Source organism: Ciconia boyciana, chromosome 2 (assembly GCF_034638445.1).
Source record: "Ciconia boyciana chromosome 2, ASM3463844v1, whole genome shotgun sequence".
In the NCBI taxonomy this organism is placed as follows: domain Eukaryota; kingdom Metazoa; phylum Chordata; class Aves; order Ciconiiformes; family Ciconiidae; genus Ciconia; species Ciconia boyciana.
In genome coordinates this window covers 105,922,912-105,949,326 of record NC_132935.1, presented here as the reverse complement: position 1 = coordinate 105,949,326, position 26,415 = coordinate 105,922,912, and the positions used below count along the sequence as shown (strand labels likewise).

The following is a 26,415-nucleotide window of genomic DNA, read 5'->3' as shown; positions in this document are numbered from 1 at the left end:
CAGCTGTTCATGCTATTGTAGGCCAGCAAGGCATCCCTGTCTGAAAGACAGCTTGTCTCTAAGCAAAATCTCTTTATTTCTGGAAAGCGTGTGGTCCCATCCCTGTGGTGCCAAGGGTCAGAAGCTGGCAGTTCAGTTGAGGCCAGCGGGGATGTATGGGACTGCAAGGAATAGAACAGGGCTGGGCAGGAGCAGAGTGCAAACCGTTTGGACAAGCTGCACTATTTATACCACTGTTTCTTAAAAATTTCCTTTGTGACTTTTGTCCTAAAACACTGGAGGTATAGGATTTCTACTTTGCTGTTTCCCTGTACCAACACCCCTTACTGCCTTGTTGCTTGCCAGATGGCTTCCCATTGAGCAGAATTTATGCCTCTTCTCTTGAAGCAGCAGCAGTTACTGTCAGCAGCCTAAAATGACTCTCCTGGAAACCTTCCAGAAAAACACATATTGAATGAGGGCCACATTCAACATGTATTGGATAGCCTCTATTCCAAAGTAGCCCAATTAATTGCAATGGAGGGAGGTACTCCTTAACATATTGTTACAACCTGGGTCTGAGTATTATGCTATTTTTTTCCCCTCCTTTTTCTTTCCTACTACCCTGGGAGGAAAAATGCAGAACAAGGAAATGTGAGGGGAAAGAGGCCAAGAATTAATCCGTCTTTTACTTTGAAGACTCATGTTTCAGCCTTAGTTGGGTATTGGGTTTCATTACAGAGTTTCTGTTAAACATAGTGGCTACTGTTTCTGTAGCCTGTAGTCTCTATATTTGTTGTGTCCTGAAAATCCTTAACACAGATTGATGCCTCAGCACAGGGCCCGTGTTTGGTTTTCTTCTTGACATCATTTTGCCAGCCATGCGTGAGAACATTTCTAAGTGAGTTCCCACTGGTGGCTGGTGAAGCCTTTACTGCTTAGACATGCCTTTGATTCACACAGAAAGCTCTTATTTAATCTGTCCTGATTTTTGGTGTGGTTTTTTTTTTTTTTTTTTTAATGGCAGATAAAGTACTCCATGTGGAGCACATTGAGCTTCTGACTGAAGAGTACAAGCAGCTGAAAAAAGAGGTGGCTGGGAAAGACCTGGTGAAGGGAACATTGCATTTCACAGGTCAGTAGCTGTGAGGAAATCAAAGTCCATCTGGATTTGTCTGCCTGCTCCACAGGGATGCCAGTCCTTCCAGGCTTCATTCAGTCCTTTTAGACGAGAGTCTGTCTATAAACTGACTAGAGACACAGGTACTAGTTGTGGATATTTCCATGAAATTACAGAACTGTCTGGAAAGCACCTTTGCCTTAACACTTGTCTTCTGCAGGCTGTTGCTTTGCTAATCTCTTTCTGCTATCTGGTGAAGAATGCAAGCCCGTGCCTTGTTGTATGTAGGAGAGAGCACTTCTTCATCCCTTCTGTACTTTGGTGGTAGTGACCAATGTCTCATTTATATTGGTCTCAGAGAGGATGATGAACTCTGAGGAAGTGTCCCAGTTTGTAGTGAGGGCCTTTAGTCTTCCGTACTGGTGTTTGGCCCCAGAAGAGCTGGGAGAGATTTTCGAGCCATTGTTTTCTCCTTACTTTATTCCCTTGTTGAATCCACATACACCCTCCTGTCCTCAACATGTCCTGAAGGGTTTGTTGTATATGTACTTTGTGCAGCCTTCTCTGTCATAGCTCACCTACTGATCCATTTCAAGGTTGACCATGTTTGTTTGACTTTCCTACTCAGTCCATCCATCCACTCATGGGCTTTCTACACCCTGGTCTCTAAGCTTGCAACAGTGCAGTTTCTTCAGACTTTCCTAGGCAGAGGGCATTATTCTCTTTCCCATTTCTCAAGACTTTCTGTTGCTGTTGCGCCAGGTAGCGTCCTTGATGAAAACAAAGCAGGATTCCCAGCTTTCAGTGGAATTGCCCGACTGACTTGGCTGATTGACCTCTTTGGAGACCTCACTGTTACCTCTGCCACCAGAGAAAAGCAGAAGGATAAGAATTATTCCAGAATGACTGTTCACTTTCAGACGGCAAACAAGAAGTGAGTAATGGCTGTGGCAGCAGGTGAGCGAGGCTCCTCAGGTATCATCTGCAGGAGTCCTGCATCCTCTCTTCCTCTTGTGGAAACAGAATGGGTGGATGCTGGCGAGAAAGAGTACAAGAGAAACAGACCTGAAAATGCTTTCTATAGTAATCACGGTAAAAAGACCTACCACTAAACAATGTCTGCTGAAGAGCATGAGGAGGTTTAAAAGCTCTTTTCTGATGTCTGAATGTAGGAATGGGCCCATAATGCATTTTACCATGCCCAAGACTAAAAGACCTTTCTCTTGCACTCTGAAAAATTGTTCAGAGGCAGGATATTTTTTGTTTAGCATCAAACATTCTAGCTGTACACTGAAAGCTAACCTTTCTTTAAAGGTTGAAAAGATATGACTGTTTGAAAAGGTAATGCACTAGTTATAATACTTAGCTTATAGCACTATAAAGTTTGTGCTAATATGTAGTACTAGCTGGAGGTTATGAGAAAATTACACATTTCGAGGAGAAGTATAATAAACTACTGAAAGGCTAACATGCAAAGTTTGCTCTTGACTAATGCCTGATCTGCAGTCCTGAAGTTTCATTGATTTTTCCTGAGTAGGACAACAGTCTGTTTCTCATTTCTCGTCTTTTTGCTTTTCTTGCATGAGTGTGTCAGGCTGAGTGAGAATCCAGCAGCCAGGATTACTTGTCATTTTTTCCAGTCATTGCACTATGACTTTCTTGCAGAAAACTCTTTTGATGATGCATTTTATAATAATGAGTATGATCTCCCTTTTATTATATGATAACAATAGCCATGCTATCAAATAGTATATTTTTAATGGCCTTGCTATAAAATAGAACATTTTAAAATATTATATGAGCATGAAGTAAGTCATCAGTGTTTCATACTGTGGATTGAGATCTCAACTTGGTCCAAAATCTGGTGGTGTATTTTGCTGGAAACTCTCGGTTTGGTCATTCTGGACCATCCGTATGGAGGTCATGTTCTTTCAGATAGGTTGAAGTTAGTTACGATGACAGTTTTCTGCATGCTATAGATGCAACTGGAGAATTGTCTGACATGAAAAGGTACAGAGAAGTTACCCAAGCTCTGTATGTTTCCTAGGAGGTAGGAACAGTGATGGAACAATTTGTTCCTTTCCCTTCACTCCTGTTTTTCTATATAGCACGCTCTGCCTTTGAGACAGATGACCCCCTCGTGGGCATATGACAAGAGGCAGATGAGAAGACTAGGGAGAGCAGGGGAAAATAAGACCCCATGGGAAAATATTCTGGCCTATCTTCATTTGTAATAAATTACTGTTTTTTGTTGCACTTATACTGCTAGAACACTTAAAACAAAAAACCCCAACAACAACAAAAAATAAAAAACTACCAAACATGAATGCGTACTTCTTAAAGAATTTTAGATAAGTGTTTAGTTAACAAAGTAATAACCTGAAGGGCTAGCTATTTGGGGAGTGAATAATCAGGGCTCCTTTGAACTGTTAGTTTTACCGCAGGTCTAGTTAAGCATTTTATCAGTCAGTCCTACCAAGCCCACTGCAGTTTATTGTGGGATTAGCATCTTGTCTTAGCAATCTTCCTCTCTCTTTAAATAAAACATCATTTCCAATTCCTTTTAAAATGCTGTTGTGAGAGGACAGAACTCTGTATACAAGCTCTGTTTACCCTCTTAGCAATTTGCCAGTAACACGAGTAGCTGTAAAGATCTATATAGAGTGAGATTTTGAACTAATTCCAGCAGGTGGAACTAGTGGGTGGCTTAAACATTTCCCTGGCTGTCCTGTCTCCTAGGTAGTCCTCAGCTGCTATGTATGATATTTGCTAGATACAGAACCGTTTCTGGATTTCTGTTTTTTTCCTGCTCAACACCGCTAACAGATACTGGCTTTTCTTAGCCCACTGCTGACTATTTGTATGGGTCAGTAAGTGTTTTGTCACCATGAGCTTTTTAATGACCTCGGGGACAGACAGCTTTATGCCTCTGGGGTAATTTACGCCGGCTGGAAAGTCACATAGCGTTCCTGTATTCTGTTCAGTTGTGAGGCCATATTTCCTGCTGACCTTCCCCCATTGACGTCAGTGGAGTTAGAGCAGTAGAGAATTTGGCCCACTCTCCGTCAAGTGAAGTTATGGCCCAGCAGTAATGGTGGTGGTGTTACGGCTCTAATTTGCCCAACCTTTATTTTGCTGAAGGATGGGAAAGGTCTGCACCTTTCCTGAGAGCTATCCCATCCTTTTTTGGAAGACATGAATACACTAACCTTGAGAAATCAGGTTAATTCAGCCTATTTTCTGCCTTGGAAAATACGGCAGGTGCAGAATGCAGGAGCCTGTGTTCTGCTTGTTAAACAGGGATTTGTGCAAAGGCTATAGTCGGTCTCCGCTGCACAGCCTGCACTGGCTGCTCATCTGTCTCTGGGTGGATTTTGGAGGTGTGTGTTAACGCCTGATGCCCAGCTATCTGAGAGATGACCTCTGCCTCTGTTGTGTTTCCAAGACAGTTGAGCTGACAGCCTCTGTGTGATAAAACATTGAGCAATCCAGGAAAAGCCAAACCTCCACTGACAGCACGGACTGCAGTTCCTGTCCCAGGATTACAGAGCTTGGATTCAATAAATGTCAAAAATGAATTTTTAGTGCAATCTGAAGAGAGAATGAGTTGGGCAATGTCTCTTTTGGTGTTAACTAGGGGTAGGGTCTAATTGTCTAATTCCCATCCAAGGTAAGGTAGCCCCTTTTTGATTGCACGGTAAATAAAAAATATTGGTGTTTTCAAAGCACGAAAAGGAAGATGTTTAAAAGAAATTGAAGACATTTTCTGAACACATATTCTGACAATAAACATTTGAAATGATGTTTTTATTGAGATCTGAGATTACAAAGTCTAATAAAATAGCTTCAAATTGAACATCCGTAAAAGAATCATGTAATACATGCTTTATGCAGAAGTTGCTGCATAAAATATTAAGCTGACTGGACCCAGAATTCTTTCAAGCATGAAACCAGCTTAATTCTTCTGCAGGTACAAAGAACGTTCGCTTCATTTTTGTTTATTGAGCTAGCACAGTCCAGCTAGGGACACTCATTATTTGAGGAAACAGGGAATGAGAAAAGTAGAAAGTCTCTTCCAATCTCTGAATCAAATGTAGCTAGGAAAGCTCTACCTGTCTAAAATCTGGAAAGAGAGAATGACCATAGAAAGTCAGGGTGGTTCACTGCAGATAGTGCTTGCTTTGTAAAAAGTCAGTATAAGAGTGGTTTGTTAGTGTTTGATTAAACTTTCTTTTTCTTCTTTAACTGTCCAACATATTTAATGTGGCTTTATTCAGCTACCAAAAATGCTGGATTTGTTGCTTCTAAGTAACACTACTAACACTTCTAAATAACTAACTATATCCATAGCCAGATGATACTTTGATACAAATCTTTAATGAAAATGGGTAATTATCTATTAAAAAAACAGCAGCCCTTCACAATTTTCTGACATAAAATACAAACCTGTTTCTTAAGCTACAAAATTGCTTAAATAATGTGCAGACCTGCAGCGTACGTATCTTTGTAGCAAAAAAGGGACTAATTTTAGTGCAGAAGTTGTTGTTAATTAAAAATTAATATGTTTTGGTTACCAATCAAGTAGAATCAACCTCTCTTTGGGAAAATAACCAAAAACCCAATGGCAGAAGAAGATAAATCTATTAGTAAACCCAGCATTTTCCTGCTTACTCATATAAATCAGTCATTTTAACCACTTTGATTAAATTCTGCCTGCTCTGCATGATTGTGCTTCTGGTTCAGTGGCTTCCCCAAGCTAGAGCAGAAGAAGGCATACACTTGAGGCTGATCATGGTGTGCATCTGCTCTAGATCACCCCAGGGAGGTGACCCTGCATTGACACTGCCTGTTTTGGATCGTATTGTGGCTCCCCACTATTACATGGTGGAGATCTTTGCCTATGCCTGCCCAGTGGTTTCTTCATACCTGCCTACCTGAGATAAAGCAGCTTTGAATAACAGTGGCCTGAATCCTCTGTGGCTGTTTGCTATCCTAAGAACATAAAACCGGCTCTGTAGAGTCAGAGCAAAACCCAGCTTGCTCAGTGGCCTGCCTCTGACTGAGGTCAACAGCCGGCACCTTGGGGAAGGAGTATGAGAACACAGAAAATACCAAGTGATATGGACCTCAAGCACCCTTCTGGCCTGCAGTGACACTTAGCCTTGGGACTTCCTGAAACGCATGGTGTCTTTGCATTTATTAGTCCTCTGAGGATTTTTTTTGGTGCATTCTTGTGGTCTGTGATTTGGGTCCTTTTTTTTTTTCTCCAGTTGTTTTATTCTGTTGAGTCAGGTTCATCTGGCCATGCTTAATTTGTAGGGGGATGTGTGTGTGTGGCAGTACAGGTGAGCAAAGAATAATTGATATAATGATGGGAATATAGAAATTGGATCCTAAAGCATAAAAGATAAGAGGTGCAGAATCATTAAGCTGAGTGCTCTGCAGAATGTGTTCAGGGTAGTCTGACACGGACTTTCTTTCCAGATCTAATGGTATTGAAGATTTAATGGGCAGTACTTGGAGACAGAATTTATTCTTCCATGCTATTGATGCCCTCGTAATTTGTGAGTGGCAGACTAAAGTGGGCCATAAAGGACTGTGGAAGGGCCATCAATAACTAAGTAAGAAAAATAATGTGCATCCTCTAAACACAGGCAGTAGTGAGTGCTGATGAATGAGCTGCAGAAAGGTAATGGCATGGTTTAGGCATTTGACAAAAGAGCAGGAAAGGAGGATTGTGGCTGTGGCTGGTGTTGAGGACCATTCCTCAAAGCCTCTGCAAGCATTTGCAGTGTTGGGCCAGGGATTTTGTTAAGACCCCTGAAGCGATGCAGCATGTCCCATGGCTCCTCTTCCCTCAGCCAAACTGCGAAGTTGAGGAAGAAAGCGCAAGGACCTGTGAGCTATGCCAGTCAATAGCCAACACTACCAATGCTTGGCCTGGAGACTGTGGCTGTGACGTTGGCATAAGACAGGACTTTGCTGTGATGAAGAAAGACCTGCCTGAGAGTCTAGGTATCTAAAACAGGTGAAATTGACATCTTCTGGTGTAATCTCTAGGATCAACTCAGTGCTCCCAGTGAAGAGAAAGGAACGTATTTTGAAGAGTTCAGAGAGTATGGACGCTAGTGTCTGCATGAGTGAACTTGCCGTCTGTCCAGCTCATCCTACAGGGGTGGTGTTCAGCTTGCATAGTAGCACCTGGGTCATTATTATGTACTGAGTGACGTAGATTTATTCTTGCTGGAGGAATGACTACATATTGAGGGCCTTGTGAGTTTAGCTGTGATTGAATCATGCACAAAATATTTGGATGTTTAACTGCAATTTTCATCCAAGTCCACAAACAAACAGATTAAACTTCTCTCTTCCCTGTGAGATGGCTAGACATTGCTGGCTTCATTTTGTGCATAGAGAAAACAAAGCTGGAGAGAGCTTAGATGGTGTGCTGAAAGTCATGGCATGAAGCAGTGGCAGAGTTAAGACTATTACCTGGTGTTCAACTCCATAACTGTAAGGCATGTTGGTCAGAACATGTTACCTGAATATGCAATGACTGAAATTTAAAAATGGTGCATTTATTAGGGCATTTTCTGTAAATGCTGAGAAAAAAACCATAAACTAGAACTGTTGATTCAATTTCTTCATAAATAGTCTTCTTTTTCTCTGCTCCTCCACACTAGACCTCTGACTTGGATTGAAGAAAGAGGACCAGGGATGAGACGTGAAAAGAAAATCAACTTCTGTTTCACAAGTGGCTGCCTGGAGAACTTCCCTCAAGCCCCAAAGTCCGCTGTGGGCCTTTTCATGCAGGATCAGAACCTCTTTGCCAAAAAACTGCTGGGCCAGGTATCCAAGGAGGAGCTGGCTGCTGAGAAATGGCGAATTTTGCGGTGTCTTGACCTTGCCGAGGTGATCCAACAGCACTGTGAACAGCCAGAGAAAATCTGCTCCTGAGACTGCTCTTAGGGATGGAGGAACATGGCAGATGGGAAAGCTGTAGGGCTAGAGCTTACCTGCCATCAAGCAGTTGCTATTTCTGTTTCATTACCTTCTTTTTGACTAGTTGTGATTCCTAGGCTCTCCGGGTGCGCTGGAGAGCCTGGGCTATACCCCGTGCCTTCTGGTTTGCGCCAGAACAAAGCAACATTACCCTGCTCCAATGCATTGCTGTCCTTCCAGGCAGATAGGAACCTAGCAGCAACAAGCTTTCCTGTGATTCAGTTAGAAGTGTCCCTGAGAGCAGATCCTGGAGGACTGCAAATACTAGATATGGTTTTCCCTCCTGAGGTTTTTTTTCCCCTCTAGATACATCTGAAAATGAGATGTGTCTCATTTAGTAGTATTCATGTAGTATTATCTAGAAAGAAGTATTAGCTAGAATCGAGTTCTAGGTGAGTTTTCCGCCTCTTTACTTGATCTGCAGAACTTGTGCCACCACAGTCCTGACCTTTTCTTCCAAATGCCCTGAATTGTTCTGTGTGTTTGCTCTAATTAGTTATTGTGCCTGTTTGGGGTTTTTTGGTTTTGTGCCGTGTCCCCCCCTGCCCTGCCTTGGAAATCATCTACCTTAAAATAGAATCTAGATTGGTATCAAACCAGAAGAGAAGAAATATCTTGTCTCTTGATAGATGCCATGTTGAGTTTACTCACTTAATTTCTCTGGTGCCCTGAGCCAACATAGAAATTTTTTTTCCAGCAGAGATTAGAACAGTACATTAAACTAATGCATCACCTGCCTGCTTTCTACTGAATCTAATCTAAATATTTTTATTTTTTTGTACTGGAAGCAGCATATTGTCCTTCATTTGTGTTCTGTATCTAATTCAGCATATGAATGTATCACTGCTAAAAATAATATCCATCCTGCCTTTAAGAAAACAATAACCAATGCGCTCCTGGAAACAGTGAAATTCATTAGAAATAGTGATAAAATTTGAATAGGACTGTAGAAAATGGAGCAATTTGCAAATATAGCCATGCAGTTATGGTGTATGACACCTGTGGGGATGGGTCTTTAGCATTTTACAGTAGTCCCAAGGTCACGTATGAAGACATTATCACTTCCCTGAAGAAGCATTTTAGTTTTAGGAGAAGCCTAAACAGTGCACAAAACTATTAACAATTCCTCTGTTTGCCTTTTACTTTCTAATTACAGCATCTGTTGGTGCTATATTAATATAGCTGCAAACTTCAGTCTGTGCAGTTGTTCTTTCAAACACAGAACCATTATTTTTTTTCCACGTTATCACTTGGGCAATTTTTAGTAAGGGAGCATATATGTTATGAATGTATACATAATTATAGCCAGTCAAATATTGATGGAAAAAAGTCTTCCTTTGGGTAAATCATCTTCATTCAGAAATTGGATACAGTTCAGTTAGTTGGAAACAGGGAAGGAAAGACTGTGTATTTTTTCCCAAATCAGTCAGATTTTAGGAGCAACTGGATCTTGATATGTGAACAAATTCTGCGTGTGAAATTTGTTTAAATCTACTCTATCTGTTAAAATCAGTGAAAACCCTCCTATTGACTTCAATGGATTGAAATCCATGTGGGTTGGCAGCAGATTTGTGCAGGCAGATCATGTCCACCCAAATGAACACTTTATTGAGCATTCACAGGGACTTCTTTACCAATATGATGGACATTGCCTGGACAGATCTGATGCTGTATGAGGGGAAAAAGTGGGCTTGTGGCAAAATGCAAAAAGTTGATCTGGGATCAGAATGAAATTAGAACCTGCTGTGTATATCTATCTGCTATGTATGATAGCACGAGAGGTTTTGTTTCTTGACAAACTCCTCAGCTGTGAATATGGGGTGAATACCACTTGTTTACACGCTAATTCACAACAGGTAGCTGGGGAGGGAGGGCAAAGGGAAGGGAGATTCATGCTCCCCATCTATAGGCCTCAAAATTAGCCACCATATCTCCCTGGCTGTGCTCTGCAGTTGCTGGCAAGAGCAGTATTCCTCTAAGAAATGGAGAGTAAATTCATGGGAGCTCTGCAGAGCAGCAGTATAACATTGTGCAGTGAATCATCCTCTGGAGAAGCTTGTTTCTATAAAGAGCGCCTGGGGAAATTAGCTAGTTAATTTGAGCTAGGGAAGGCAGATGCCTAGAGCTGGATATCCCGCACTCTCCTCCATCCCCCTCCCATTCCTCCCAGCTAACCTGCTTGCCTACTGCTGTCTGCCCTGCTCCTGGGAGCCTGCAGCATTCAAATGGCTTTTCCTTCAGCCCTGTGAATTTGCTGAGGTACCATGATGGTTTGTATATGAGAGCTTCTGGGTGTCAAGCTTCAAACATATGTATTGTTTAACCAGATGTTGAACTCACCAATAAAATATTGGAGCTCTTAATAATTCCTTTTAGTTCCCGTTGTCCTTCATTAGCAGTTCCCATTGCCTGTGCTGAAAGTGGCTCTGTCCCGACCGGTTCTTTTCCCCTCTTTCATTCCTCGAGCCCTGTGAAATCCTGCCAGCAACTACAGGCTGTGATCCTATCCTAAAGCCCTCAGCTGTCTCCCTCTCCTGTTTCAAAGTTTTGAATACAAGTGTGGTGGGGTCTGTGACCTTATCTCAACTCGTGAGCCCTCCCACAAGATTCCTGCCCTTCCGGTCCCATCTGACTCCTGCCCAGGAGTGCTGGCAAGTCTAAATCTTGGCTGTACACTTCCAGTTTCCCATTCAACAACTGGTGTATTTGAGCAACCTTTTTGAATCTGCTAAGAAGAATCTGAAACAGGTATTGAAATGGGTTTTCTTGTGCTTTATCATAGCAGAAATACTATCAGAAGAGTCTTTCAGATAGTATTTGGCCTAGCATGAACCCAGCCAGTTTTAGAGATGCAGAGGTATGAAGAGGTAAGTATAAGGTGCGACATGGGCAGGCTGGTATATCACGTTCCTTGGAGGTAGCTGCTTTTCTACTCTTTCTGCTGGAGATCACCCTGCTCCTGTGGGACGCTGTAGGAGGTCTACTGCAGTACACTTCATTAACTCTACCTGATGCTGTGGAGTTGTTACAGAAAGTGCTGTAATGCAGAATGCTCCTATGTGAAGGAGGGATGCTCGGTTTGCTGACACAGGCTGAAGCTTATCTCTGGTAGATGAGAGGCATGGAGTCGCTAACTGCAACACAGTAGCTGAAACCTGGAAGAGGTGGTTTGATCCAAAGGCCTTTTCAGAGGGCTAGAGATCAGGGGAATGGAAAACTTCCAAAGAGCAAAGAAACTAGCTATTGGTATGAGGACTTGCAAAGCTGTGTGGGAAGCTCTGGCTGAGAGGGAAAGAAGGTGGGTGTGATTTTGGGATCAAGTGGTTACCTGAGAGCCTGTTCTGTGGGGGCTGGGAACGGGGTCTAATTTAACTGTGTGATTACTGAGGGCTGTCAGGAACAGTATTGGGAACATGGGAGGTGGGATGAGGGGAAGGGCGAAGAGGACCAGGGGACACTGCAGGAGCTGCTTGAGCTGGCATTATTTATGAGGAGGATGTCATTGGAGCCCCCAGAGCAGATCAAGCAGACAAGGAAGGGGGAAGGCAAGGGGTGGCAGCTGTGTAGATCGGGGCTGTTTTTTAAATGGTCCTAATATGTCAAAACTGGCTTTTTAAAATTAATAGTATGTATGGCATCTGAGTAAAACTGCAGGGCTGAGTTACGGAAAGCGCTTTGGGGATGGCAGGTCCTCCAGCAGTCTATAAGAGGGGTCAAGGTTGTAAAGACTGAACTGTATACGTATTTTCAGCTGTCACTCAAGGTGTTTGATTCCTTCACGTTGGCAGTATGATGTGGGGCCTTGGGCACCCTCACAGTTTGCTGGTGAGTGACCCACCAAAGGTGATCCTGGCTGGACGTCTGGCTCCATAATGGTGTCTCCAGTGAGACTCGCAGAACTGTGTGCTGCTATGCTTCATGCAGTAGCATTTACTGCTCCCCGAGGTACATGGTATGCTCTGTGCAACAGTAATAAAATATAATACCAGGAAGCCAAGGAACTCCAGCAAAATAATAACTCCAGACTTTTGACAAAGATAGCAAGATACTTGGTTAGCCTTAAATGCTGTAATCTGGTATCTGTAGAGGCTGAATTAAATGAGGTTACAGGCCTCTGTTGAGAGACCTGTTAGAGTTTTTGTCACAGAAGGGATGCAGCACAGGTATTATCAGTGTAAGCTTCAGCCCTAACCCAGAAGAACCAAGCCTTGCAATGGGAAGACAGGAGATGTCCATGCAGTGCAATATGGTATTGTACAAAACACCAAAGCCAGCTCTGGCTGAGCTACCTCAGGTACCACAAGGGCCAGCTTGTGGTGTAATTTCATCTGGCCAGATGTGCCCTGCTTCTCAGCAGAGCTAGCTGACCTGCGTGGAGCATGGGGCTAACTCGTTAGGCCATGTACACATATCTGCAGCTCAGCCCAAAGTGCCCATTTGGCTCCTGGCCTGCCAGCATCGATAGTATCTTTCTCCTGTTTACACTTATCTTTTGGGCAGCAAAGGGAACCCAAGCACAGCTTCCAACCTGTAGCTTCTGCTTTCTTCCTGACCCAACCTGGTTAAAACGGACAGCTTTTTTCTCGGCCTTGAACAAAACATAAGGCTGAGGAGGTACAGGGCTGCTGCATGGTGATGCCCACAAAGCTGCGGGAATCATTCCAGTGTTACAGCTAGCAGAGCTGCAGGCTTGGTGCTTGTCTTCCACGTCTTGGCAATAAACACACCTTACTGGGGCCCAGCTGCATGCAGATAAATAAAGAGGGAAACTTCAAAACAATAATTTAAGTAAAAAATACCATCATCACAAGCTCTGAATAACAGCCTGCAGATACACATGCTAGCTCTTACAACAATAAATGCATATTGTTGCATATTGTCTAATAAAAATCATGTACTCAGTCCAGGTTACTACCTCAGAAAACTTCTCTGAAACTTCATGCTCGGGACATCCTATATCGCATTTAGTGTAAGCTGACTTTCTGATTTTGCTGCTGCTGTAAATGTCACAACCTGCCTACTAACATTCCTATCTACCACACCTAGTGTGTTGTGCCATCCTCCCTGATCTCCAGTGAGTCATCCCTTTTCCCTGATAAAGGTTAACTTACAAAGAACCCAGTAACATGTCTCTAAAACAGCTAGATTACCTCAATGTAGTGAATAACTAATTCACTGAATTAGGGCTTTCTGATGTTTTGTGCATGGGTGTTATTCAAGTAACAGACAAGTAAAAATAATTTTAAAATGCTAGGTTAAATATTAGCAGAAAGTCAAGAAAGAAGCTCAAAAGAGGAATAATAATAATGTCAGGAATAATGTCCCTTTGTGAATAATCTGTCACGGGATTTCTGAAACAGTCCAGAAACAAACAGATAGGATGGTGATAGCTCTATGTTAGTAGGAAGCAGTGGGTGAACTATTAGCTCTTCTTTTTCTCTTACATAATTTAAATATAGTCTGTAATCCAAATATAGCTCTAATTCAAATAGTCTCTTCCCAAGATTTGGGAATCGGCACACTGGCAGCATTTGGGTTTTGTATTTGACACAAGGATTTACGGCTGGTGTCCTAGGATGGGTAGGCAGCAGTATCCTTGTTCTGCGTGGTTCTTAAGGAGCTGTTTGTGTCTCTCTCTTTGTCTCTCACCTACACCAATGGCTCCTCGTCCTTTTCGAAAATATACAATTCCCTTGTAAACTGACATCTCTCCTTTATTCTGGTCCTTATTATTAGCAGTACTTGTAGATAACATGGCTTTGCAACATCTCAGTAAGGTTTTAAATGAATTAGGACACCTTTTCTCAGTTTCCTCTGATGGGAGATTTCATTTTATGAATTCCACTGCCAGTGGATTTGTTATTGAGTTCAACAGTTTTAAGACTTTTCTTTCTAGTACTGATGCAAAATATACATTTATTATGGAAAAGGCCTGGATGCTGACATCTTCCTATTGTTGACTGTACCTGCATTTTAATACAGCATTTTTGCATACGGGGACTGTTTAAATTCCTAGTCTAGTCCACATAGACAGTGTTCATGTTTAGACTTTTTATTTTACTATGCTGAAATCTGTTTGTGTCCAGATTTTGAATGTTATGGAAATTTCTTTAAGACCTGTTAAGATGGGGAGTTACAAATACCTTATCACCATCTTTATCTTATTTTGCCCTATGGTAAAAAACAACCAGACCCAAACCATCTATGTCACTGTTTCTACTCTGTACGCCCTGATCTTGTCTGCTAGTCTAGCTGCAGTGAACTCAGGCAGAATGGGTTTATATGTAGTTTTTCATGTAAATCTCACCTCTCGCTGGGCATGCTTTTTGCTTTGCACAGTGCAATCCACCTCTGCTGCAAACCTGCTGTGTTCTAACATTTGCTTCTCTTGTAATACCACGTCCTGCTATTGTACCTTCATCTCTGTGTGCTCATGAGACTGTTGCTCATATCTGCTTTATTACAGATATCTGTTTGTCCTGGTTTCAGCTGGGATAGAGTTAATTTTCTTCCTAGTAACTGGTATAGTGCTGTGTTTTGGATTTAGTATGAGAATGATGTTGATAGCATGCTGATGTTTTAGTTGTTGCTAAGTAATGTTTACACTAGTCAAGGACTTTTCAGCTTCCCATGCTCTGCCAGGTGCACAAGAAGCTGGGAGGGGGCACAGCCAGGACAGCTGACCCAAACTGGCCAAAGGGCTATTCCATACCATATGACGCCATGCTCAGTATAGAAACTGGGGGGAGTTGGCTGGGGGGCAGTGATCGCTGCCTGGGGACGGACTGGGCATCGGTCAGTGGGTGGTGAGCAACTGCATTGTGTATCACTGGTTTTGTACATTCTTTTATCGTTATTATTATTATTTTCTCTTCCTCTGCTGTCCTATTAAACTGTCTTTATCTCAACCCACGTGTTTTGCTTTTTTTTCTGATTCTCTCCCCCATCCCACCGGGACAGGGGGGAGGGTGAGTGAGAGGCTGTGTGGTGCTTAGTTGCCGACTGGGGTTAAACCATGATAGTTCTTTTTGGTGCCCAACGTTGGGCTTGAAGGGTTGAGATAACGACAGATCTGACCAGAGCGTGTTAAAACAAATTTGTTATAAGCATTCATTATATTAGTTTAGTAGTTGCTGGTCACAATGTTGATTTACTTGCTCTCAGAGTTGTTGTATTTGTTCTCAGTTGTGTTATGTAACACCTTACTTGCCGTATATCAGTTTATATACAGTTTATCAGTATTGATGAGCTGTTTATCACCTCTGGGAGGTGGATTAAGGTTATCGCTTTGCTGTACTGTGTAACACTGCCTTACGGTATGATAAAATTGTTGGTCGTGAGATCAATCTTGTATTTGTACTCAGCATTGCCATCACCTCTGTACTTCAGGAGCCATCTATTGGAAATTATTAATAATTACACTTTTTACTTTTTCTCCTCGGAGAGCCAACCTATGAGGGAGACACCTTCCTCCATCTTCCCCTTCCTCTCTGGGCTAATTACAATAGCTCTTGAGAATTTTGAATATCCTTGGGGTGTTCAAACTAGCATGTTCCTATTGCTATGTCTCCTGAATGTGTGTCAGGTCTTGCTTAGGGTTAAACAACTATTTAAGAATACCGTGGATACTCCAGCCCCCGCAACAGGCACTGAGGTTACTCCAGCCCCGGCGACAGGCGCTGCAGCTGAACCAGAGAACCAACCTGTGCCGGTATCAGTCGCCCCCATACAGAAGAAGAAATCTTGGAACTGAAAGTCAGCTCATTTAGTAAGGGATGAAGAAGCTTCTCTTAAGAGGGACCAGGAGGAAGAAGCATACTGCCCCGGCGGTGAGGAGGCAGACTACTATAAAGCAGGGCCATCACAAGAACAGGAGGAGGAAGAGGAAGAATTCCCTACTTCCCCCTGAGGAAGAACTTGGCAGAAGGGTTCCTCCTCTTCTTCAGAGGGAGAGGAAGGACTCATAAAAGAGACAGTATCCACCCCTTGATCTTTTGCTTGCAGGATCCCTCATTACCACACAGTCTGTAAGCTTTCCCCATTGCTCATAGTAACTCCTCAAGCTTTCCTCTGTTGTTTCAAAGCTTAAGCTGCCAACAAACAGTTTGCGGAACTGCTCCTAAGCTGGGAAGAGGAGCGCTAGTATTCCTGGTTGTAGTTTCCAAAATCATTACAGTTTCCACTTCCATAATTGCCTCCTCCACAGTTGTCATAACCACCTCCATAGCCCCCACCCTAATTGCCACATCCAGGGCCTCCTCCACCATATCCTCCTCTTCCTCCTCTGTAACCAGGACTGGCACCAAAGTTGCCACCTCCAGGTCCTCCACCATATCTACAAACGACACTTTTATTACATGACCATGCAGGTCATGACTGCACACCAGAGCACTCCCATGTGCTGTTATATCGTAAGTTTTTCTATGTTAACTTATCAGCCATTAGAGCTTTCTCTGCTTTTGCTTTTGAGCTTGATTTCATTAGGAGCTCATCTTTCAGCCTGTCATCCCAGCCTGTCAAGGCACAGTCATCTTATCGTCAGCTGTAGCCAGGTTACACACTCATGAATCATTTTAGAATGTCCTTGATTTCACTCATCAGAGAAGCTCTTTGCACGGAGGTGTTTTTCACTGGAAAATAATGAGGTTTTGTGTAGCTCAAGCAGTGCACCTAGGTTTTTTTTTCCCCTGTTCTGTTTCAGTGAACTTGTCACTGGAGATGGGGGGGCTCTGCAGACATCCCTACCTTTTTCCCTGGTGCATAGCATTATGTGGGCTACATCTGCTGACAGCTCTGAGATTATTAGGTCTGTTAAGTGCTTGTATGCAGCCTATTTCTCTGCAGTCCTTCCAGTTTGAAAAACCATGGCAGGCAGCGCGTTTCTTCCAATGCTTCACATGAAAAGCCCTCTTTTAGTGTCTTCTAACATCATGGATTTTGAAGGGAAGGACAGGGTAAAGCAAAAAGCTTTCCTTATTTTTGTTGTTTGCAAATCCCCTCGCAGGTACTATGCTCTCAGAAATTCAGCCCTGTACATGGCAGAGCTTAGCTGTGCTGGTTTAGGGTGCAATTTGACAGGCATTTCTTCAGGCAGGACCACCAAGCGCCCACGGCTTGTTCCTGCCCAGCTGCCTTTATGCGACTGTGGCACCTCCACCTTCTACCCCTCCCACCCTACCCGTTGAGGTTCCTCCAGATGTGCTGCACTGCTGCCATTGCTACGGCCCCTTTTACCTCAGGGTGCACCCCTGAGGTGATTAGAGGGGGACCACCACAGGGATGGGGAGAGCTGTGAGGCAAGGAACAGGCAGCAGCTGGAGGGATGGAGTCCAGCGTGGAGAGAGGAGGGGGGAGGCTGAGCTGTCACTCTCAGCACTTCACCAGCACTCCCACAGCAAGGAAGAAAGAAAGAGAAAAAGAAAAAATCCAGTAAGGGGCATTCAGTTTTTTGGTGGAAAATAACTCGGAAAACACAGATAACCTTTCTTCCTGCTGTTTGTATATGAAAGGCGCAGAGTTGCTCCAATTTTCTGTTGAAAAGAGTTGCAAGAACCCAAACCCCACTAAGTGCATCTCTCTGTAGGTGACGCCTGGATTTCTCATGTGTAAAATGCCCATGGGTAAAAAGACCCATTGTAATTTGGCTGCTCTGCACTGGTAGGTTTTCTCCAGGCAGAGGCGCCTTTTCTTGTGCTGAGAAAGAGCCAGCAGCAGGAGGGTTTTTAAAACAAGAGAAAACATTGGACAAAAAAGGCTCATGAGCTCAAGTTTCTCTTGCAGGCAAGCCTGCTTTTCTTGACTGGTAGCTCATGTTCTCTCAGGAGGTGTTGTCACATCTGGTTTTATGGTTGTTGTCAGGTATTGAGAGGCTCTTTTTGCACTTTGAAGTGGGCAAGGGCTTACACAGTGGATGCACCATGGATCCTTCTGTACTAGACAGCTATCTACTACATGGTGAGCTGACGTTGTGGGGGACTGGGCTCAGGGACCCAGTCCCACATCCCAAGCTCTTGATCTCCCCCTTGATGTCCCACCAGAGGTGGTTTTGAAGGGGGCAAGTGGCGGTGAAGGTGGTTGACATCAGTCACAAAGGAAAACCTGATAGAGGAAGGCTCTGTTCCTCTCTTACCTCATATACACCTTCCTCAGATGTACCTTGCTTTCTTTTGAATTTTAGCAAAAAGCCACTTTCCTTTTAGCAGCCATCTCAAGGTGCTCCTCCTTGCCAGCCCACAGTGCTATCTGGCTCTGGGAAAGGAGGTGAGAAGGAGGAGCAGCACAGTGTGGGGCCCAGCACCACCTCTGCTTTCCAGTGCTGTGAGTGGAAGTTATGCCTCACCATGAAAGCAAGGGGAGTGGTGGAAACCCACCCAGGAGCAGGGTTTCACCTGGACACCATGCCCTCTTTTTCTGCCTGCTAAGTTCCTATCGGGTGATCTGCAGTCATAATGGCTTGTCTTCTGGCTTTAGAAAGCCTGGAGTAGAAAACTTGGAAATTTCCACATGGGGTGAAGCTCTGGACTCAGTATGGGATTGGGCTGGTCACAGTCACTTTAACTTCTGCTTATCACTCTTTGAACAGCAGGATTTGTACCTTCTCTTTCTGACAGCTCTGCTAAAGTCATCCTCTGAAGGAAGAAGCAGTGCCTTGACCAGCTATGTGAGTTTGGGTGGTCATGCTGCTGTGTCAGGCGAGTCCTACACTCTAACAATGCCTTTGGGTAAGCATCTGGTTTTTGCAAGTAAAATTTAAATTAGAGCTGGATCTGTAGCACCACAAACAATACAAAGTACTGAATGTGAGCCTATTTTCTTACTCCACTGTGTGTAGACCTCTCTCCTCTCTTCATGTGCATTTTGTACAGATTCAAGTTGCCAGCCCCAGTACAAAACTGTGACCAGTTGTTCTGGAGGGTGAGGAGTATTACAACACAGGTATACAGGAAAAGGATAAAAGAGGGAAAACTAAATCATTCCAATAAAGAAAAGATAGGGGAATTTTTACCTCTACTTTTAGTCACATTGGTAAAATACTCTACAAGGTTGATGTATCCTCTGCATATGTAGCTGAAAGGATTTTCTTGGTGCAGATATTAACTTTGCAACAGCTTATAACAAGATGTCACTCACAATGCTCTGGTCACTGAGTATGTTAAGGCCTGTTTATTAGGCAGAAAACTGCAGTAAATCATAGTCAGGTAGTTATTACTGGCAGTGTAATGTCTTGCTATCAGTGCAGCTCTGATCTTTTGGAAATTCAGGACACAAACTAAGATTTATTAACAACTCCGACTATCCTGTGAACATATCCCACTGATTCTTAATGCATTAAATAATCACAGTTTAATCTGCTTGTCTGCTTTTAGCCATTCATGTCAGGGAACAGATTTATTTTAAATGATGTCTTGCAGCTATTTCCCTTTTGACCGTTCAGTTCATTCAGACTAAAGCAAACAGTCTTCATACCTTAAGCCTCACATAGTAATTCCTATCCATGCAAAAGAATACAAAGGGCAACTACATCAAAATATACCACATCCCACCCACTGTCTTCAAAGTGCAAAACAACGGAGAGCCTCTTGAGGTGGTACTTGTCTATTCAAATGCCATTTAAGATCCTCTCAGAGAAGCTGTACCGCTAACCCATCACAGCAAAAGGGAAAAGCAAAGCTGGAGGGACACCTGTTGATTGAAGACACAACAAAATTGCTCCTAGGAGCATCAAGGAGTGGGAACTATTCAAGGCAGGTGTTTAGTGGAATTGTGCGGATGCAGAAATAGAACCACATTGTTTGTCTGGCTGTTGCAGAATAAATACCCAGCAAATAAAGGCCAACCTGAGCACGTCTGGGGCAGAGCTGGCAGGAGGGTAATTCCATTTTGTGGCATCAGAATTGATTTTTATCCAGACTGGGAGAAAGCAGAATTTCTGGCCAATTTTTGTGGACACAGACAGTGAGTTTGAATAGTGATCGAGATCTGTAAAACCCAAAGTAACGCTTTACCTCATTTAGAACAGAGCTGTTTTTATCTTCTTTTTCTCAGATCACTCCAAGTCAGGCAGAGCAAACATTTCACAGGCCCGTGTTTTTGCCATTCAGTGTAGATGTTATGGCCCTGTGAGAAAATATTCTTATTTAATGAAACAGAAAATAAGAAACAGCTCCATTTGGAAATTGAAGAATGCTTTTCCAGGATTGAGCAACACCATGTGAGATTTCATTTTTCCAAGCCAGATCAATGTTTGTATTTCAGGGATGGTAGACAAAAAATAGTTAAATGAGTTAAATCAGGTTTTAATTTAAGAAAAAAACCCAAAAAACATAATAAAAACGTAAAACCTAAATCTAGTTAAAATTGTATTTGAAATTAAAATGCAATGCCTGTAGCTATTATACAAGTAAAATAAAATAATGTAATAAACCAACAAAAAAAGCAATGCATATTTTCTACCTAAGTTTAAGATAAAGTTGCTGAAACTGTGGGAAGCTCTTAGCAGAATGACTGGGACCAGAGTTTTCTGAATTGATAAAATAGCTTTCTATAGCCCTAACTTCTCATAGAATGCTTTTTTCATTTTACTGTATTTATTTCAGTATAGGTCCCTCTGAAGAATAACTAAGCAATAACAAACAAAATGGCTGGAAGTTTAAAAAGCAGAAATACTTGCTTGGTTCTTTGGGCCTGTGCTTACAAACTAGGTATGAGGGGCTATCTAGCAGTTTTAAAGTCTTCAGGCTCAAACCCCAGATTATGCTTCCTTTGTAATAAACCAGTTTTAAATACAGCACATTTTAAGGGTAAACTTACTATTTTTCTTCTCTGTTCAGTATATTCAACATGGTTTTAGATTACTGCCCTTATAAAATAGAATAGTCCATCTGCCATCTAAAGCAAATCACGAGTGAAGTATTAATAGCACAATAAATAAGAAATGCCATTTTTATAAGATAATAAAATGTTATCAATGGGAATCTGAGTGCATACACTGTAGGTTATATGAGCATTTGCATCCTTGTATTATATCTTCCTGAGTACCAGGAGATAAGTAAAAGTGAAATGTAAGTTTTGCACAGAAGTTATTTGTGTTGTTATCAGTGGTTAGTCACTGAGGCAGTTCAATTGTGGTTTCAAAAGTAACTACACAGTACATATTCAACAGGATTAAAGCCTGCTATTTAAATTGAGCTGATCTGCCTTGCTGACTTAATTCCAAATTTTCAGAGTTTTAAATCACTTTGATATCAATATATGGTTACTTGGTACTTGATCAATATATATAAAAATATGATCATTTTGGTACTTGAATGTCCCAAAGAGAAGGGCACCAAAGCTGGTGAAGGGCTGGAAGGCATGTCCTATGGGGAGCGGCTGAGGACACTGGGTTTGTCTAGTTTGGAGAGAAGGAGGCTGAGGGGCGACCTCACTGCTCTCTGCAGCTTCCTGAGGAGGGGACGTGGAGAGGGAGGTGCTGACCTCTCCTCCCTGGTACCCACTGCCAGGACGTGTGGGAATGGCTCAAAGCTGCATCCATCAGGGGAGGTTTGGACTTCTGTGTTCATCCAGTTTCACTGGGTTTCCACAGGACGGCAATACCCCACATCTCTGACACTAGCAAGGCTCCAAGATCAAGCCCTCCTCAGTCTGAAGCAGGACGTGCTTCTCAACTAAATGACTGCAAATCTTTTTGAGGTGAGCAATACCTGTTCATTTCCCTGTGGATTTTTTTCCTTGTACTCATTTTTAGAAATGCCTGAGCTGTTTCCCATGGAAAAAGATACTAAAACACAAGAGCCTGAGAACAACAGTGGTCCCTCAGAGCGAATGTCCAATGCTCTGTCTCCAAAGTGGCCAACCATCAATGTCTACAGGAGAGAAGATGAGCAGCGCAGGTCTACTTCTGCCGGGGTCCTGGGGGTGCTCATAGGCCTCCATGGCTGGGAGCGGCCTCCCCTGGGACGCCCACCCACACCGTCTCCTGCCAAGGGCCCAGGGGACGTGGTGTCTCAGCTCAGCCTGGGGCCCTTGGTCCCTGCCTGGGCAATGCTGTAGGTGTGCCCGTCTCTGCCCCTCTCTCCTGCATGGGCCTGCATGGGACCTGCCCCGCAGAGAGCTGCTCTCCTGGATGGACCCCTCAGACCTAGGTCATGGCTTGTCATGCAGAACTAGATGCATAACACAGCATAACTCCTCTTCTCTTCTCTTCTCTTCTCTTCTCTTCTCTTCTCTTCTCTTCTCTTCTCTTCTCTTCTCTTCTCTTCTCTTCTCTTCTCTTCTCTTCTCTTCTCTTCTCTTCTCTTCTCTTCTCTTCTCCTCTTCTCTTCTCTTCTCTCTTCTCTTCTCTTCTCTTCTCTTCTCTTCTCTTCTCTTCTCTTCTCTTCTCTTCTCTTCTCTTCTCTTCTCTCTTCTCTCTTCTCTTCTCTTCTCTTCTCTTCTCTTCTCTTCTCTTCTCTTCTCTTCTCTTCCCTTTTCTCTTCTCTTCTCTTCTCTTCTCTTCTCTTCTCTTCTCTTCTCTTCTCTTCTCTTCTCTTCTCTTCTCTTCTCTTCTCTTCTCTTCTCTTCTCTTCTCTTCTCTTCTCTTCTCTTCTCTTCTCTTCTCTTCTCTTCTCTTCTCTTCTCTTGCCTGCGCTCACCATGAGTCGAGTAACAGTGAGACTGTTACTTGCCTGAAATGCCAGGGGGATTTCAGCTCCAAAAACACTTTCAAGGGCACAAATCAGAAAGCTTACAAGTGGAAACAGGGTTTTATGTTTAGATTTTATTTTATTTTATGCCATTTTATGTCATTTTATGGTATTTTATGCCATTTGGTGGTCTTTTTCTGAATCTGTTTCAGAGCCGATGCTCACAAGCATTACCACAATGCACACATGTAGCCAGGAGCAGGCTGATGCATTCTTCCGTTTAGCTTGAAAAAAGATCCCTTGCAGCCTGGCAAAGACACGTCACAGAGCTACAGAAAGTAGCAGCAGGAAGACAGGCCAAGCAGTGCCTGTTTCCTGAAGAGTGAGAACTTGAAGAATGAGGATTGGTACTAACCACACAAAAAAGAAGAAGAGGAGGTGTGTGGTACCATGAGGCATTTTCCAAAGTATGACACGTATCGATGACAAGCAGCCTTTTTGCCTTCCAACACTTGCTGCACTGTGCTTCTTGGCCAGTGATGCATGACAAGCACTCTTGTGCCTGCCCCGCGCTTGTACTGCACGCAGGGAGAGCTGGAAAGTGGCAGCTCCGGATGGTGCAGCAAGCCTGCAGCCCTTCCAAGCACGGGCTGTTTTGCACAAGCAAGAACCCCTGGGGAAATGGAGCCAAGGGAAGAGCAGAGCTTGCTCCCACTACAAGCTTGCAGTGGGCAAGAGAGCCCGAGGGAGCCAGGGCACAAGTGGCACCTTGGAGGTGCCAGAGCAGCAGGCAAGAACTTCGCCGAAAGGGCCCAGAAGAGCCCTGACAAGGGGCTGTGCTCAATGCTACAGAGGACAAGAAGCAACCCCCGGGGACCACCTTGGGGGCCCACCCGTCAGTCTAGAAAGCTTCCTCCCCCCGGATGCGGGGCACGAGGGCCACCTTCATGGAGCAGGAGCAGCAGGCCCCTAGCCAAAATGGCCCAAAGGAGCCCTGGCAGGGGCTGTGATGCTCAGTGCTGCAGAGGAAGGCAAAAAATCCCCACAGACACTTGCTAGCTCAGCGTGGGGGAAAAAAGCCTTCCTCCCCCCAGCTGCAGGGCACGAGAGGCCATCTTCGTGGTGCATGAGCAGCAGGCAGTAACCTAGCCAAAAAGGACCAGAGGAGCCCCGCCCTGACAAGTGGTCATGCTCAATGCTGCAGAGGAAGGCAAAAAAACCCCGGGGACCAGTGCCAGTCTGCCCCGGGGGAAAATTCCTTCCTGACCCCAGAGCTGGTGATGGGCTATTCCCTGAGCATGTGAGCACGACCTGCCTCCTCGTCCCACAGGCTGGTCACGCCTCCCAGGAGATGCCCAAGCCCTATTCTCCCTCAACCTGGAGCCACCTCAGGGGCTTCCCGGAGTGGCCAAATGCCCCCAGCCTGATCGACCTTGGGGACAAGAATCCTTCCCGCACCTGGCAGGGCACCATCTGGTACCCTGGCAACATCTCTGCATCCCGTTTCTTACGGCTGCTGCCCCTGGCTCCGCAGGGGATGAGGATGGCGAGCTCTGCAGTGCTCCTCAAGATGGCATTCCCTTGGTCTGACCACGGCTATCCAGCTGAAAATGATTTCCATCCATCCGATGAGCTTTGAAGGTGGCCCTTCAGCAGAGAACCTCCAGCAGCCTCATCCAGCCTCCTCCGGTCTTCTTCCCTCAGCCCCCTCCAAATAATTCCACTGGCTCCTCAAGAACTTCTTCTTGGATGTCTTCAGGCTGCCCCTGGTCCATCTCTGGCAGCGGGACATGGGAGGATGCTCCCTTTTATCCTGACCCAGGGCATTGTGACTGCTGTGTTGCCGGGTGGTGGCACTGTGACATGGGGGTGACCGGGCCCCCCATGCGCAACCCCACCCGCCGCCCCTCTGCCCAGCATCCTTCGGAGGAAGGCCTTTGGGGTGCTGGCCCTGAGGCAGTCCCTGTGCCCAGGAGGCCCAGGGGGCTGTCCCTGTCCTTCGTGGCCACGCACTGGGCACAGCTGCGGGGTGTCCCTGACACCTCCTCTGCCACTTGGCTCCCAAGGACAAACCTCATGCTGTTACTTTTCTCTCAGGCCATGGAAGAAAAAACCCCTGCAACCAACCCCTCCTCAGGTCTTGAAGAGAGGCTAAGAAGGCATATTTAGGCAATCTCCCACTTCTCTGTTTACCTGTACTGAGGAGCAACCAATGCATAAAAGCACTGAGAGACTTGGGCATGCAACCCAACCAGATGGGCAGGAAACGATGCAGCCTCTGGAAAAGAACTGGGTTTGGGCGAGCCCATTATAGAAACCAGGCTCAGCCACACATATAGTTCAAGTCCAGATTTACTCATTGTGATGTTTGATTCAGGGTACGACATGCATTCTTAAATGTAATGAAGAGATCCCCTGTATTTGAAAAGTGAAGATTATAGATATTATCCTTTTACTAGCAGGGGTTATGGGCAAGAGATGGAAAGTATTGTCAGGAGGGTATGTTTCACTGTTCAGTGGAAAGACAGTGGCTGTGGTAGGCAGTACTAGTACCTGATTTCCCATGAGCTTAAATGGACTTACCGTATGCCCTGTTGTGTGCAACAAGGAGCCTATCTGAACCATCAGCAACAGGGTTTTAAAAAAAATGAAGTTTTTAATAGAAATTCTACACTGATTTCTGCTCTGCTCTTGGATTTTTTTTTTTTTTGTGTGTGTGTGTTCCCCCATCCCCATAAATGTCCTCAAATTCATCTTGCCAGGACTGTCAAGAGCTTTTCGTTCAACATTTGTGGCTCTTGGGGTCACTGTTTGCTTGACGTAGTTTTTTCAAGTAGTTTAAAAGTCCGACTTCTATTTTTAATACTTGCAGTTCACTGAGCTCTGTTTTTTCTCATGTTTTAAATAAATTCCTCTCAGTATTTTCAAACCATCCTATTTGGAAATGTGATTTGTAGTTCTGCTGTAATAAATTTAGTCAGAAAACTGTTTTCTGGTACTTTAGCACTTGGTCTGTCACAGTTTTGGGAAGTTGGAACAAACTTGTAAACAGCAAAGTAGTATTTTTATACATGTTTTGGACGGTACGAATGGTGCAGGGAATAAAGCAGTGAGGAATTGGTTCATTACAGTAGCCAGTGATGTGTCTAGTATCTAGTTGAAATGTGTTGGTTTCCAGCTACGCAAAGAGATGGAAAACTCTTCAGAAGAGTTAATGGATAGCCTGAACTCTGAATTTTGACCCCATCGTGTTGTTCCCTGTGTCCCTGAACCCCACAGCGAGGTATTGGGGTCTGGTGTATTTGGGATATTTCCATTGCCTCAGAGGAAAAGCTGTAGAGCTTGGGAGGTTCTGTGTGAGGCGTCTGGGCATGCTGACAGCCAACGTATGGAAATACTTGTCTGGAAAGATGGAATGCATCCCTGCAGCATGGCACACAAGAAAGGCACCATCACAGGTGAAACATAAATTTCCTCTATCCCATGCTAACCACCACTGACGCTTACTCCAAGATCCCTTCAGCACCATAAGGAGGTCTTCTTGATGCAAAATAGAATTGGGACATGACCGATAATTTGATCCTGGTGAGGAGCTGGGCGTGGAGCTGTACAGTGAGGTGTTTATGTAGCTGGCTTTGACTACAGTCGCAGTCCAGGTTTACACAGCAGGAAAGCTTAGAGAATAAGTGA

At 44.1% G+C, this 26,415-nt stretch overlaps 1 protein-coding gene and 1 long non-coding RNA gene across 5 annotated transcripts in view; both read left to right on the top strand.

Moving 5' to 3' along the window:
- Positions 1-15,461, top strand: part of BLVRA (biliverdin reductase A) — a 43,307-nt gene extending 27,846 nt beyond the window's left edge. For all 4 annotated transcript variants that reach the window (XM_072853413.1, XM_072853409.1, XM_072853411.1 and 1 more), the window contains exons 5-7: positions 1,007-1,114; positions 1,862-2,033; positions 7,783-15,461. In XM_072853413.1, the coding sequence (XP_072709514.1) occupies positions 1,007-1,114; positions 1,862-2,033; positions 7,783-8,056 (554 nt within the window). In that variant the 3' untranslated portion in view covers positions 8,057-15,461. The remainder of the gene's footprint in view (positions 1-1,006; positions 1,115-1,861; positions 2,034-7,782) is intronic.
- A 3,250-nt stretch (positions 15,462-18,711) lies between these two features.
- Positions 18,712-23,134, top strand: LOC140647066 (uncharacterized). The gene is made up of 3 exons (XR_012040649.1): positions 18,712-18,822; positions 21,687-21,793; positions 22,938-23,134. It is a non-coding gene; the product is annotated as an uncharacterized lncRNA (long non-coding RNA).
- The last annotated feature ends 3,281 nt before the right edge of the window (positions 23,135-26,415 follow it).